Below are 15475 nucleotides of genomic sequence, written 5' to 3'. Positions count from 1 at the left end.
CCCCCGCCCCCGCACCCCACCTCCCCCGTCATCGAGGGTCTAGGCTTAAATTCTGTTTTCTTGGAATACTGTGTCTCTGAGAAGTTCGTCCTGCTGAACTTGTTGGGCTTTTTGGCCGTCTGAAGCTCATGGAGGAGGACCTCAATGGCTAGTGGTCCATCAGTGCAATGGCTGCTGCGCCTTCTCCCCATGCTCCAGCTTCCTGTCTTGCTGGGAGGAGCTTGCAGTCAGAGGCACAGCTACCAGGATGCCCCCTCTCCCTAGGCTTTGGGAGCATAAGGCACCCCCTCTGACCATCCCCCAGACTGGAGCCATTCTCTCCTAACTCACCAGCCTCTCCAAGCTCGTCAGCCCACCCCTCTGCCTGTGGTACCCACCTTCTCTCCATTCCCTACACAAGCCGAGCTTCCTGCCTCAGGGCCTTTGCCCATGCTGTCCCTCTGCCTGGCACATTCTTTCAGCAGCTACTGCAGAGTCTCAGCTCAGATGTTCCCTCCTGGAAAGGGTGTTCCTGACCCACCGCGTGGCAAACTCTGCACAGCGCCCACTTATTCCTTCAGAGCATACAAGGCTGGGACCAAGTCTTGTTCCCTACCACACCTCTAGGGCCTAGAACAGCCCTGGCCCGAGTCAGTGCTCAATAATTGTCGAGGTAATGGATGGACAGGAAAGGTCAGGAATAGCTAGGGGCAGGGGGATGGGTCATCTGCACTGCATGTGCCGGTTCTTCAGCGGGCCCGAGATCACGTTAATAATAGCAGTGCCAGTAGCCAGTTGTATAACGTATCTCAGGGCTTCTCATGTTATCATAATGACAGTTTCTATGTCTGAGCACGACTGAGTGCCAGGCCTGTGATCGGCTTCTTGGAAATAGTATCTGGTCTCCTTATCAAATCCAGCCAAGGAGCTGGTGGGAAATGAGGCCTGGTGAAGTCACGGTCTGCTGAGCGTCCCAAGGTAAATACCGGGCAGAGCTCCTTCATGGCGCACCCTCTGCCTGTGAGGCCTGGAATCTTGACTTTGGTACCGCAGTGAGGTGTGTGTCCTCTGGCTTAATGCCCGGCAGCCAGAATAGGAGTGACAGGTAGAGGCCAAGGTGCATCCCCATTTAGCTTAGTGTTTTTAATTTCAGTGCTCACGTTGTGCTTGCCCACGTGGGAGCAGAGGAGAAAGTGGTTATGAGATAATCAAGTGCCTTCGTACCTTTCCTTTTCTTTTCTATTGATTTCAGAGAGAGGAAGTGAGAGGGAGAGAGAGAGAGAAACATCAATGAGAGAAATAGCAATCGGCTGCCTTCTGCACGCCCCCGACTGGGGATCAAGCCCGCAGCCCAGGCATGTGCCCTGACTGGGAATCAAACCAGCAACCTCCTGGTTCATGGGATGATGTTCAACCAACTGAATCATACCGGCCAGGCATCCTTTGTACCTTTTCTGTGTGCAATGAAAGAGCATCTTGTCACTAACCTGCATTCTTTCTTTTTTTAACGCTAATATTTATGGGGAATTTTTCTTTCTATAAAAGCAATTCATGCTCATGGTGGACCATCCAGAATAAAAGTACGGCCCCTGTTAAGAAGCTGTGTACTGTGTTTTATGTAGTATGTGTGTGTGTGTACATATGTACATATCTAAGTACACACATATACAAGAATACACATGTAATTTTGTGTCCTGCTTATTTCAGTTGTAAAAATAAGCATTTCCCATTTTATTTAAAGCCCTTTATAGGTTAATTTTAAAAACCGTATGAGCCCAGCCGGTGTGGCTCAGTGGATTGAGCATTGTCCCAGGCACCAAGAGGTCACCGATTCGATTCCTGGTCAGGCCTGGCTTGTGGGCTTGATCCCCAGTAGGTGGCGTGCAGGAGGCAGCTGATCTATGTGTCTAACTCTCCCTCTGCCTTCCTCTTTCTCTAAAAAAGAATCAATAACAACATATTTAAAACATACACATACACCAAAAAAACCCTGCATGAGGTATGTCATATTTGTAGTGTGGTTGGCTGAACCATTCTTCTCTACTGCCACATTTCCCCTAGTATAAATAATGTGAGAAATATCCTTGTACATGAATCTGTGCTTGTACTTCTGATTCTTTCCTTGAGTTGAATTCCTGGTAGTCAAGGACATGGACACACTCAGGTTCTTTATGATGGCTTCCTCACAGAGACTCAGGGCCGGGTCTGTGGCTGTTAATCTTCCCCCGTTAGTCCTCCCATCAGTTAGCTCTTTTCTCCCTGAGGGGTCGCCAACATTCCCTGGTAACCACTTGAGATTCACAACCACTCTGGTTTCTCTGCAAAGCCCCGAAGCAACAACCTCTCGGCTTAGAAACAACTACGGGTGACTGCCCATGGCACTGCGAAGGGGTGCCACTTTCTGGCTCCTTACAGTTAAGAGTAGAGTATCGAGCATCTCTCTGTAAGTCTGACATTGGCCCGGGGTGGCCTTTTACAACCCAAATCCTCTGGAGCCAGAGTCATCCCTGCAGAGTCGGGGGGTCTGGTCACTTTCATGGCAACGCTGTCTTTTCTGTCCTCGCCTCCCAGGTTTTGGGGCCTTGTCACAGATGCCAGGGCAACGAAACCAAGATGTTTTCCAGAAGCTTTCAGAGAGTCGAGAGAGAAAGGTGAGCATGACTGCAAAGTAAGGTGAGCATGACTGCAAAGTACGGCACCCCATTTCAAGATCCGGGTGTGTTACCTCCCCAGTAATTTTTAGAAGCAGGAAATATTCAAAGGCAGGAAACATTCAAAGGCTGTTGGGCTACCATTAAGGTTCTGACTTCATCTGTGGCACCATCTTATCTTTCCTTTTATGGGGCTCTTATTATGTGTATTTTTAATGCCCTCAAGTCATGTTGAAGAGATATGGAGTACAAGTGAAAGTGAGTAAGTGGAGTAATTCTATTTTTGGATTATTCTTTTCTTCACTGCAGAGTTCTTATGAAGAGTAAAATGCCTTATGGTGTACAGAGTAGCTTCATAGAAACAGTAATAAATTTCACTGTACTAAGCTTGTAAGTCATCTTCTTGAGGGTGAACATGCCTGAGTGCTGTTGTTGTGGGGTCCAGATGATAAAAGCTAACCTTACTTATTTCCACTTCCTGTTAGAACCTTTTTTTGCAAAGAATTCCAGGAAGTCAAGTCAGCAGTTAGGCTGCGCTGAGCATTTCTTGAAAATTAACTGAAATAATGCAAATGTTTAATCTCCCTCCAGTAACATATTGGCAGGTTAAATCAGGGTAAAATGTTCTGCACGGCTTCCTGTGTTTCTCCAAGACCAGGGTTTTGTTTCACAGTATTTGATTGACATGATCTCCCTACAGATACGGGGTAGATATGGTCTTCAGAGATGTTGCACTTGAGCGTTATACCAACACGTCTGTCTGCTCAGCAGAGGCCGCTGTGTCAACGAGGGGCATAGGGACCTTGAGCCTGCCCCGTGCTGCCAGGAGATGGGTGGGCACAAACACTGTGGTGCATCAAAGCATCTTAGAATTCTCATGTGCACAAATCTTTTATTTTTTTAAAATTTGGAATATTTTTAGATTTACAGAAAAATTACAAAGATAGCATAGAGAGTTCCTGTGTACTTTTCGCCCACATGTGCACAAACCTTAAGGAATTAATTTGCCCCAGCCCCTCGTCTGGGGCCTGGAACAGGGGGAGCGGGTGGCCAACTGATGTTATCACAGAAATGAACAGGTCTGGGAGCATGTCACCTACGCCAAAGGGTTTTTACTGGCTCACCGGCGGTGATGGCAAACCTCGATCAGACTGCATTTTGGACCCTCCATCTTTATTCTGGAGAAGTTGGGGAATTTAACTGGCATCACATGTTCTCATGGAAAATGCAGGGTAGACAGGAAGGAGGAAAAAGGATGGGTCCAGCCATAAAGAATATGGGGTGACTTGGGAAAGGACACCTTAGAATGAGGGTCTTTGGTGTCTGCAATGAGGATTTCCCTTGTTTCTTTAAATATGTGACTTAATTTCAGTTGAACATTATTTACCAAATGTTTCCAGCTGCTCAAGTAATCTAGTTGTTGCTGCTTTGTCCACAGGTAAACTTCGGAGTGTACCTGATGCATATGTCTTTGGATTTTTCTTCTCCATGTTTCCTGTCCGTAGGATCTCAGGTGCTCCCTGTGTTGAAAGAAAATGTAGAAAGCCACGATTTACCTGCTTCTGAGAAACACCAGAATGTTGTCTCCTGAGATTCTTTTTTTCCCAGCATAAATTAAAATTTCTCTTTTACAACGATCTCCACTTTTACTAAGATCATCATGTGGCTCAGTAGGACTTGGTCTTTTGAATGAGGAGAGTGCTTTTCCTTTTGGAGGTGGATAGCCCTCTCTCTGGCTTCCCCTTCCTCTCACTCCTCACTCTCCACCATGCACAGGCCCCGCTCAGGAGGGCAGTTTCGAGGCCCTTGTGCTCTCCACAGGGCAAATTCGGCAGGAATGCCGCACCCACACCCATGTATTGGAAGTATGAGTTTTAATGAGATGAATTTCATGCATGAGATGCTCACTGGGAATATTTAACCTCCTTCGTTCGCCATTTCCCCACACTGTTACTTTGTCTTTAAAAAGAACCGTTAGGTGCTCTTCAGCCCCCTGTATGGAGGAAGTAGTCTAATTTTGAGGGAGTGAGAATGTGCCCCCCTCCCTTCCATGTGCATGGAGGAGGTGGGTCTATGCTCAGGGCTCCCGAGTGTGACTTGTGGCCCTGTTCCTTAGCAGGGGTTCGGCCAGGATATCCATGTATTGAGCAACGGCACAGGCCATTGACCCCTTCCTCTCGCTTCCGATCCCTGCCCACCGTTCCTCTCCCACTGTGAGCTGATGCACCAAGGAGTCACACTCAGTGAGGGCGGTGTTATTTGAGCAATTGTGTCCCCTCCACAAGACCCCTGGACAGTGTTGGTCCACCGACCCCAGAGTCTTCAGACCCCAGTCAAGAGGAACCCTGGAGATTGAGGGAGTCTGTCTGTACCACTGTGACCAGCGCTCTTGCAGGCTCCAGCTGCACAGGTAATGAGGTTACCTGTCCCATGAGTTGCTCACAATTTCCTCCCTATAGTGAGCTTGTATCTGCATCCCGGTGACTTCTGGCCATGGCTCTTCCCTGTCGTCTAGAGAGCAACATAGAGTGAGACTGCACACACCCACATCCACCCTGCTGGAGGCGGGGAGTCCCCGCGAGAACCCCAGGTCATTGGCCAGGCCTTCAGCCCTTTCCACCTGCCCCCAATGCCCACAGCCTCTTCCTAAAGCCAGTGTCCCCACATTTCTCTGCTGTCAGTCCTGCTCAGGCTGCTGTGTCTGATCTAATCAGAGTCCCTGGAATTAGGAGTTGTTTGTTTCACTATCTTATTTGTAGGAGCTGTGCTGTTCCCAGCACTTGGAGCTTTGGAAGGTGGGGTGTGGCTCTGTTCTCTGGGTGCTGAGCTGCAGCCTTGTGCTCGCACTGTCGTTGGCATGCAGGACTCCGAGTAAGGCCTCTGACTCAGGCGTTTTGAGGTCAGTGAGAGGAGGCACTTGAGGTTAGGTGGGGATTTCATGATTTCAAACTTTATTGAAAACTCGACCTCTTTTATGACCCAGCGCTACTGCCTCCTGTATATGGGCCTGTCCTCACCAGTGAGCCGACTGAAGAACAGTGCTTCTCATCGAGATTTCTGCATTCTGTGGGATGGCTTCCTATGCAGACTCTTGTGCATTTATAATTCTGTGTCCCTTCCTTGGTTCCCACTTCCTGAAGGTCGGCTTGATGTGCTTCTAAAGAATATGAAAATCAAGGACAATGTCCCTTGAAACTACGTCTAACACCGAAAGTCAGATTGTGTGTGTGTGTGTGTGTGTGTGTGTGTGTGTGTGTTACCAGTCCCAGGTACAGGCAACATCAACGTGTCTTTCTGGGTGATCCCTCCCTGGTCCTTGAAGCCGGGGAGAGGTTCTCTTTGGCACGCCTTAGGGAAATGCCAAGACGCCTTTGAGGAGGGTGGTGGTGCTGACTTTTCCCCAGAGAGATGCACCTCACCCCCTCCTCAGCCTTGTGGGATGGGGAAGGCAGGCAGCGAGTCCTTCCTCCTGTTGAATGATGTCCATGCGTTTGCTTTCCGTTCAAGATGTGCCAAACAGGATGCAGGGCTACGGAAATGAAAGATGACACAAGAGGGGAAAGAGACTAACAAGCAGGTGTGAAACAGAGTGTGTCTAAGACATGGCTCTCCTCCGATGCCTGCATCTGTAGTTTGGGGAGCGTTCTGGGCACACCTGGAAACAGAAGGAAAGCTGACAGACACTTTCCAGTGTGCCTTTTCGCAATTCCCTTGTCCTGTGCTGACAAAATTAACTTATATGTATCTCATCTTGCAAATCCCCAACTAAACATCATCCTATATGAGCAAGTTATGGAGCATCTCTTAGCCTCATCTGAAAAGTGATGAAAACCACGGCACTTACCTCACAAAATTGCTTGAGAATTAAAAGACATTTTGAGTTTTAGCAGTGTGGCAAAATCATGCTTGAGTAAGCCACGTCTGCCACCTGGTGGCAGCCTTAGGTAAGTGCAGCTTTTGTTACTTGAAGAGGCTGAAAGCTAAGTTCAGATTGGTCAGCAAATCTGAAAGGGTGGCGGGCATTAGGGCACGTCTCTTGCCTGGCTTTCCTAACAGACCAACTCTGAGCAATTGTCTTACCAATGTTGGTGTCCTTTAAAAGTTAGTTCCTGAGTCACTTCTTGGTCAGATTAATTTTCAACTTACATTGCATCAACCATTCTTTTTGGGGCCCCTATTTTTTCTTAGGATTTTCAAAAAACCTATGCTGCTTCCAATCAGCTGTTTTTCCAGGTATGTATCTCTGTCTCATTATCTCTCTTTCTCTATATAAAGTCTTAAAATATAGTTCCTGGTCTCAGCTACAGATCCAGGTTTTGTGGCTGTGAAGCTTATGCAATTTTAAAATCATCTTTAAGGAAAATAATACTAAATAAAAATTAGGTACAAAAAGGGAATTTTCCTTGGCTGGGAAAAGAAAGGGCTTTGGAAGAGGTCTGTGCAAGTGACAGGCCCTGACCCTACGCTTTGTTCTTTCTGTAATGAATCCACGTTTGCCAGGTTTTCTTGCTGCTCTCCTTTCCTGTTCCTGCTTCCTTTTTTGCAGTTTTCAGAATAAACCACATTTTGTTCACTTTCTAAAATAAACAGCCACACGAAGACCTGTCCTGGTCTTTTATCTTCCACCTGTGGCTGGAAACTAATTGTTTCCACTCCATCTATACGCCCCTGAAAGCAGCCACTCTTTAGCCTCTTCTCAGGCCTTAAGGTGCAGCAGGGTCTGCTCTTAGGAAGATCATCCAGGGAAGGCACATGTAGGCCTTGGAAATAGAGGTCATTTGGGCAGGGCATTCTGTGGCCCCAGGTGCTTGGAGAAAACCCTAAAGAGAGAGCAGGGTGGGTCACAGGTGGGCATGAACTCGGTCCTATGGACTCCTTGCCCTTTAGAAGGGTGGGCAGAGCGAGGCCCTGATAGCACGAAGCAGAAGGCAGGGCCCTCTTGCTCTGGCCAAGGGCAACGCTGGTAAGAACTCTTCTGGGTAAAGTGAGCTACCACTGAGAGAAGACCTAAGATGCTCAAGGAAAAAGCCATTTGCCCACTGGCTTCATCTACAGTGAAGCCCACCAGGCAATGTGCCTGCTACACCCTAGAGCAGTGGTCGGCAAACTGCGGTTCGGCAAACTGCTGCTCACGAGCCACATGTGGCTCTTTGGCCCCTTGAGTGTGGATCTTCCACAAAATACCGACTTCTGCGCATGGGCCACGAAGTTTCAATCGCACTGTCCGTGCCCGCTTGCACGTGGTATTTTGTGGAAGATCCACATTCAAGGGGCCAAAGAGCTGCATGTGGCTCTCGAGCAGCGGTTTGCCGACCATGGCCCTAGAACTTCCAATCAGCTTTTAATGTAAATGAACAGCCAAGAGCCACAGAAAATTTGAGGATAACCTCTACTATAAAGGAACAAAACTGAAAGAAAGAGGAAAAGAAAACCATTTCAAAGACTACAGAAACAATGCAATGAAATGAAAACTTCAAGGAAAATGTAATTAATATATCAGGAAAATGCTGGAAGCAAGAATAAGACGCCTTTTAACAAGTAAGAGACCAAGAAAAAGCGATTGAAAATGAAAAACACGAATGCTGAAATTAAAAATTTAGTAAAAGAGAAGGAACATGTAGTTGAAGAAATTTCTCAGAAAATATAACAACATAATAAGAACTTAACAGAGTGGAAAAGTTAAGAAAGTTAGAGGATCTGGTTAGTGGTCCAACATCCAAATAACAGGAGTTCCAGCAAGTAGAGAAAACTGTGGAGAGGAAATGATCCAAGATGTGATCCCAGGACATCCCCACAAGTCAAAGAACAGGATCTCTGGGTCAAAAATACCAATGGAACGTCAACATGATGAATGAAAAAGAACTCACACCAGGCCACGTCAGCAGGACATTTCAGTGTATTGCAAATAACCAGAAGGTTCCAAATCCTGCAGAGAGAGGGAAAAGTTACACAAAGTAAACAGTCACCACACCACAGACCTGCTCAGTGCCAGCAATGAAGCAATGCCTCCAAATTCTGCGTGAAAATAACTTCCCACCTAGAAGGGTCTATAATGTGTATTACGCGAATGCAAAGACGAGGGCATCAGTGCCTCACATCTGGGTACTCATGCCTCTTTGCAACGTGACTTTGCTTCCCCTTCCATCAGGAATTAATGTAAATGAACAGCCAAGAGACACAGAAAATTTGAGGATAACCTCTACTATAAAGTAACAAAACTGAAAAAGAAAACCATCGCAAAGACTACAGAAACAGTGCAATGAAAGAAAAACTTATTTCCTTGCTCCTTAATTCTAGTCTGGCCTTGACTTACTTTGACTAAAACAAAAGTGGCAAAGTGACAGCATAAACTGAGCCCAAGGCTCAAGGGACCTTGAAACTTTTGCTCTTGACTCTCAGAGTGCTACCCTAAGACTGCCTATGGGAAGAAGCCAGGTCTACCTTACTGGATGAAAAGCCACAAGGAGAGATGAGCCATCCCACCCGAAGCTCCCTAGACCCCTGGTCAGCAAACCGCAGCTTGCGAGCCACATGCCGCTCTTTGGCCCCTTGAGTGTGGCTCTTCCACAAAATACCACGTGCGGGTGCGCATGTACGTGCAATTGAAACTTTGTGGCCCATGTGCAGAAGTCGGTATTTTATGGAAGAGTCTCTCTCTCTCTCTCTCTCTCTCTCTCTCTCTCCCCCTCCCTCCCCCCTGGAACCGAACCTGGGACCCTTCAGTCTGCAGGCCAATGCTCTATCCACTGAGCCAAACCAATCTGCGCTCTTATCCTCTCTTTTTTTTTTTTAGAGAATAAGGCAGAGGGTTTTGAAGCCATACCAAAAGCAGGGATAAAGAACTCTACTTCTCTACTTGGACACAGAGCAGTCCAAGTAAGACCCAGAGGCTTGACATAGTGTACAAGTTGGGGAATTATGATGTGTTCCAACCATAAAGTGAAAGAAAGGATGGAAGGAGATGAGGTTGGAGAAAGGGCTCCCAGGCTGTCCTCACATGGAAGTCATTACAAAGCCTCTCTTTCCCACACTCCCTCTTCACTCTCTTTCTCCCTTTCACCAGGTTCATCTATTTGCTTTAAAATAACCCCTCAATTGAAAATTGAAAACAATTCAGGCCTTACTCAGGATTTTCACCTTTATCCTGAGAACAATAGGAAACCATTTGGCAGACTTAATTAAATGAGTGGTCAGAGCAGGTTTTCTTTTTAAGTTTATTCTCGTTGCTGCATTGAGAATGGTCTGAGAAGGAATGGACAAGAAAGATTTGGACAGAGCACTCAGGTGGTGATAGGTAAGAGAGATCATGGTGAACTGAAGTGGTGGTAGCAATAAGATAGAAGGAGTATTGGACAGGTGTGGAAAGTATTTCTAAGGTAGAATTGATAGGTCTTGCTGATGGGTTGAATGATCTTTTACCCTCTCTGCATCCACCCCCTTGGGCATTTAACTTTGAAGTGTCCTCTGCCTCTGTCTCTGGACTTGACCATGTGCCTGGCTTTGGGTAATAGAATGAAGCAGAAGTTCAAGTATGGTGCTTCTAAGTCTACAACTCGAGAGGCCTTGCTCTTTCTTGTGTTTCTGTCATCTCCATGAGGACATTCCTGAGGTAGCCTACTGGCATGGAACAGATACGTGGCAGAGACTTGAAGTGCCCAGTCAGCCCAGTTGAGACTTGTCTAGAATCTAGATGAGTGGTCGGCAAACTCATTAGTCAACAGAGCCAAATATCAACAGTACAACAATTGGAATTTCTTTTGAGAGCCAAATTTTTTAAACTTAAACTATATAGGTAGGTACATTGTTATTAACTTAATTAGGGTACTCCTAAGGCTTAGGAAGAGCCACACTCAAGGGGCCAAAGAATCGCATGTGGCTCACGAGCCGCAGTTTGCCGACCAACCAGGGCCTAGACCAGGGGTGGGCAAACTTTTTGACTCGAGGGCCACAATGGGTTCTTAAACTGGACCGGAGGGCCGGAACAAAAGCATGGATGGAGTGTTTGTGTGAACTAATATAAATTCAAAGTAAACATCATTACATAAAAGGGTACGGTCTTTTTTTTTTTTTTTTTTTTAGTTTTATTCATTTCAAACAGGCCGGATCCGACCCGCGGGCCGTAGTTTGCCCACGGCTGGCCTAGACCAACCAGCACCCATAATTACACATGGACAGAGGCTACTTTTTAAATTTTTATATATTTTTATTGATTTCAGAGAAGAAGGGAGAGGGAGAGAGATAGAAACATCAATGTTGAGAGAGAATCATCGATCGGCTGCCTTCTGCACGCCCCACACTGGGGATCAAGCCTGCAACCTGGGCATATGCCCCAACCGGGAATTGAGCCGTGATGTCCTGGTTCATAGGTCGACGCTCAACCACTGAGCCAGGAGGGCTGAACGAGGCTATTTTAGTCCAACCAGCAGCAGTCAAGCTTCCAGATGCCTGCAACTGCATGCGTTACCCCAGCTGAGCCCAGTCTGAATTGCTGGCCTCCAGAATTGAGAGCAGAGAAAATAGTTGTTGTTTTAAGCTACTATGTCTTACAGCTGAATGGCTTTCTTAGTCCTGCTTCTTACCCACTGCAAGTTGGAGTGCAGAGTTCTCTTTGTGTTTTGAATAATCTCAGTCTCTTTGCTCCAGGCTTGCTGTTATTTCATCAGTACAACCAAATCAAACCCTTTGTGGCTTTTCTATGAATCTTGTTGGGGTTTATTCCATGTTCCAAATACTACATCCATAATTCTTTTTCATTTGGGCCTGCCAGACTGCTATGGAACAACACACCTCAGATTCTCAGAAGCCTTTTTGCCTACATGAGAGGATCTGCTAGGCACTCACTGAGACCTTAACAAAGGGTCTTACAGCCACGTTTAAAAATTGATCTTTACCAAGGTCGTTTGCTAGCTGGACAGTCTGGGGATGAGAGATTCTTTTATTTTACAACCCAGCAAGGTTTAAGCTGTCTATATTTATCTCATGGCAAACAGAATGCCTTATTATATGCTTCTAGAAACACCTAACAGATATTTTCTACACACTGTTTAGAGGTCTCCTTTGTCAAGACCACAAGTTCATCACATACATTTTCTATCTTCTAAATTACTGTAGGCAATTGTTTCCCCAATTGTTCCATTGCTACATAACACAGGGAACCACATCCCTGGTCTTCAGTAATAATTTCCCCACCACTTTCCTAGGCTAGACCTGGCTTCTTCACATGGCAGCCTCAGGTCCACATTCTGAGAGGGGAGAGCAGATGTTGTAAGGCTTCTGGTTTCAGGAGTCACACATGCTACTTCCAACATATTCTACTTGTCAAAGCAAATCGCAAAGCTGGCAAGGAGTCGGGGCACAGGCTACCTTTGGATGGCAGAAGTGGCAAAGCCCTATTACAAAGTGGTGGGAATAAGGGGGGTAGGAAGGATTACTGTGGCCATCTTCATCAGTAAAACTGCTACACCAAAGTGAGTGTGAGGATAGAAAATGAAGAGACTCTCAGACATTAGAGTTCTCAGAAACTTATCTTCTCTCAGGAAGTGACTAGGCCATGTATTTACAAAAATTGAGCACATAAACAAACAAACAAAAACTAAGTCAAGTGATCTAGAAATCAGGGGCTCCCACACGAGAGAGGCCAAGGAAATTTCCAGGAGGATGCAGCTGAGAGAGCCACACTCCAAATCGGAGCAGGGAGGCGAGGACTCCCAGAGGAGGCCTCTGAGAGGGACGTCTTCGGGGAAGAACACTGAGAAAGTAGTTGACGGTATTGAAAGAGGCATTTTCAGGGATGTGGCGGGATGTGAGAAGACATAACCAGCTCTTCAAGAAAAAATAAGCAACTGAGAAAAATGGAGGCAAATAGTAACTTCAGGAAAAACAAAAAGTTGTACATGAAAGGTCATGTAATCATGTGCAAACTTGGCACAAAAGTGAACAATAGTAACACAATAATCATTTTAAAAATCGCTGGGCAAGAACGTAACTAAAATTGAGATAAAACTATATTGGGAAGATCGAGAAAAGGAAGTGGTCTGTAACGAAGGTAAAATCCACATGTAACATGATAGAAAGGCAGAGTATTAAGCTCATAGATCGAAGTACAGCAGTGTACTTGCTTTATTTAGAAGTGAGTGCCCCTAAGAAGTGCGGTGGGATGGGGGTGGATTGTAAAATAGGGGGATAATATTTTTGTTATAACTTTTTATTGCTCTTGACTTTTTAAACCAAGAGAAAGCATTACATTACTAAAAAATAATGATTTCAAAAAATAGGTTGAGAAAAATAAACTTTGGGTATTAGAAGACAAATTATTGCTAAGAACAGTTTCAAGGGAGTTGTCAGAGCAAAAATCCATAAAAGAATCAAGAATAACATATATGATTAAAACACTTAAAGGTGCCCTAGCCGGTTTGGCTCAGTGGGTAGAGCGTCGGCCTGCGGATCAAAGGGTTCTGGGTTTGATTCCGGTCAAGGGCGTGTGCGTTGGTTGCATCCTCCCTGGCCCGGGCCCTGGTCAGGGTGCGTGCAGGAGGCAACCAATCCACATGTCTCTCTCACATCGATGTTTCTGTCTTTCCCTCTCGCTTCCACTCTCTGTAAAAATCAATGGAAAAAATATTCTCGGGTGAGAATAGGAAAAAAAAAACATTTAAAGAATTAATTTTAATTTAAATGCCAGTCACCATGTGGAGTTTTAAGACTAAAACCAAGTAAGAAAAATTCCAGTCCCAGAAGTCTTATAGTTCAGAGGGGAGGGCATGTAGATAAGCAAGTACTTACATTGCAACATGAAAAGTGCTACGTGAATAAGGACATGTAGAAAATAATTTGAGACACAGAGGAAAGAGAGACAATCCTTGTTTGGGGTTCAGCTAAGGATGGCTCACTAGATGTGAGTGTTGAAGGGTAAGTGGGTTCAGCTGGCTAATTAGATAGGAAAGGACATTCCAGTTTGAGTTCACCATGAAAATCATCAGCCCCATAACAAGTTCAGGTGGCCTGAAACAGGATGTGAAGTGGCGAATGGCCAGAGATGAGCCCGGACTGGCAGACTGGGGCAGGTCAGAGAGGGTCTTGTGTCATGTGTCAGAATTTTATCCTAAGGCGTGACACATTCAATGCACATCTTAGAATGACCACTGGCGCTGGAGAAGGCAGTGGAAGATCAAATGCAGGATTCCGGGCTGGGGAAGGGAGACTCCTTAGAAGACCAGCATAGGAAGTGAGGGCTAGACAGGAAGGAAGAGTTGAGACATATTTCAGAGGCTGATTCAGTGACAGGTCATAGTCACCAAACACAAGATAGAGGATTCATGGATGACTCCGAGGTTCACTCATCCATCAGACATTTTGTGTGTGCCTTTGCTAGGCACTCTGCTAGGTTCTGGGGGGTGCGGGGGGAGTAATAGGGTAAATACAGCATGGTTCCTGCCCTAGAGGAGCTTTCAATTTAGTGGAAACACAGATAATAAATAAGTCACTGTAGCTGTGATGCTCCATTCTCAAGAGAACAGAGCCCCGAGGGACTTGAGAAGATGTCAAAGATGGAGAAGGTGAACCCAGGGTGGTTGAACTACGAAGTTGAGGGAAAGGAGTGGTCCGTGGTGACAGATGCTGCCAAGAAAGTGGGTGCAGGGATGAGGACTTTCCCAGATGGCATTGATGATCAGAACAGCAGGGAGGGTTGCCCACCAGATATCCGTGGGGTGTGGAGCAGAGAGGTGGTGAGGATGCCGAGAAATGAATACAGCTCTATTTTTAGAGACTGGTCAGGAAGTGAAGAAGAGACAAGCCAGTGAGAGGCAGGCTTCATAAAGACGTTGCTTTTCAGATGGGAAACGTGTGAGTACTTAATCTCACCTGGACCAGCTCTAGAACTTGTGGAGGAACCCAGGGCACAATGAAAATCTGGGGCCTCTAGTGAAACTATTAAGAATTTAAAACAGTAACAGCAGAGCATGAAACCAGTGTGGGGCTCTTCTGCGTGCAAGGCCCGGGGAGGAGGGCCAATGACAGAGTCTGGTCCCACTGCAACTGGGAAGGGAGGGTCCAGGTGGAGGGAGAGCAAGAGGAGATACAGGACTTTGAGAATCTCCTGAGATGGGGAGATGGAGGACAGAGGGAGGGGGTGCTGGAGGCCAAGGACTTCATGCTGGAGCAATGGTTTTCTTTACTGAATAACCTGTAGGTAGAGGAAATGCGACAATTTTGCCGCAGCCAGAGGGCAGTGGGAGGCCACGCTGAGCAGCACTGAGGAGCCTGATGGGGGGAAAGGTCATTGCAGGTGGCAGACGGGGCAGGAGCAAGAGAGGCTGAGAGAGAGACTTGTGGCAAGCATGCCCTGGAGATGATGGGGAACTCATGTTGGGACATGGATGAGAAATGGGGTGTCCAGAAAGACTGGCGGGCTTGCTCAGTGCAGAGGTAGTTGCAGATTAAAGTGGGAGGGTAGGAGGTCTCGATCAAAGGAGTAGAATTTGTGGGCTTTGTATTCTGGGCATGCGCTGATGGTGAAGTTGGTGTGGCCTGGTCTAGGGGACTTATTCAAAGAGTTAAGCAGCAAAAGCAAGGAGAGCTGGAAGGTCTGGAATGAGCAGCAGGGTTATGGATCATTGTTATTTTAAGACCAGGCACAGGTGTGCATGTGTGACAAGGTGAGTCCATAGAGAGGGGCGGTTAAAGGGGTAGGGGAAGGGGCAGAAGACAGGGAGAGGGGCACGTTATAGAGCCGCCTTGTGCAGGGGCGGATGTTCCGGGCCATTGGTATTATCCTGTGACCTACAGGAGGTAAGATGAACTGCGAACTTGGCCATAGCCGGGAATGGAGAGAACCGTGAATTCTC

The 15475-nt window shown here is 46.5% G+C and overlaps 1 protein-coding gene across 1 annotated transcript in view; it reads left to right on the top strand.

The window, feature by feature from the left end:
• The window catches only part of MOCOS (molybdenum cofactor sulfurase), a 44289-nt gene extending 40021 nt beyond the window's left edge, over positions 1 to 4268 (top strand). The window contains 3 exon segments of the mRNA XM_014452570.2: positions 2551 to 2572; positions 2575 to 2630; positions 4069 to 4268. Coding sequence (XP_014308056.2) covers positions 2551 to 2572; positions 2575 to 2630; positions 4069 to 4221 — 231 coding nt within the window. The 3' untranslated portion in view covers positions 4222 to 4268.
• The last annotated feature ends 11207 nt before the right edge of the window (positions 4269 to 15475 follow it).

The sequence above is a fragment of the Myotis lucifugus genome, unplaced genomic scaffold (assembly GCF_000147115.1).
Source record: "Myotis lucifugus unplaced genomic scaffold, Myoluc2.0 scaffold_16, whole genome shotgun sequence".
NCBI lineage: Eukaryota > Metazoa > Chordata > Mammalia > Chiroptera > Vespertilionidae > Myotis > Myotis lucifugus.
This window is presented reverse-complemented; position numbering and strand designations above follow the sequence as displayed.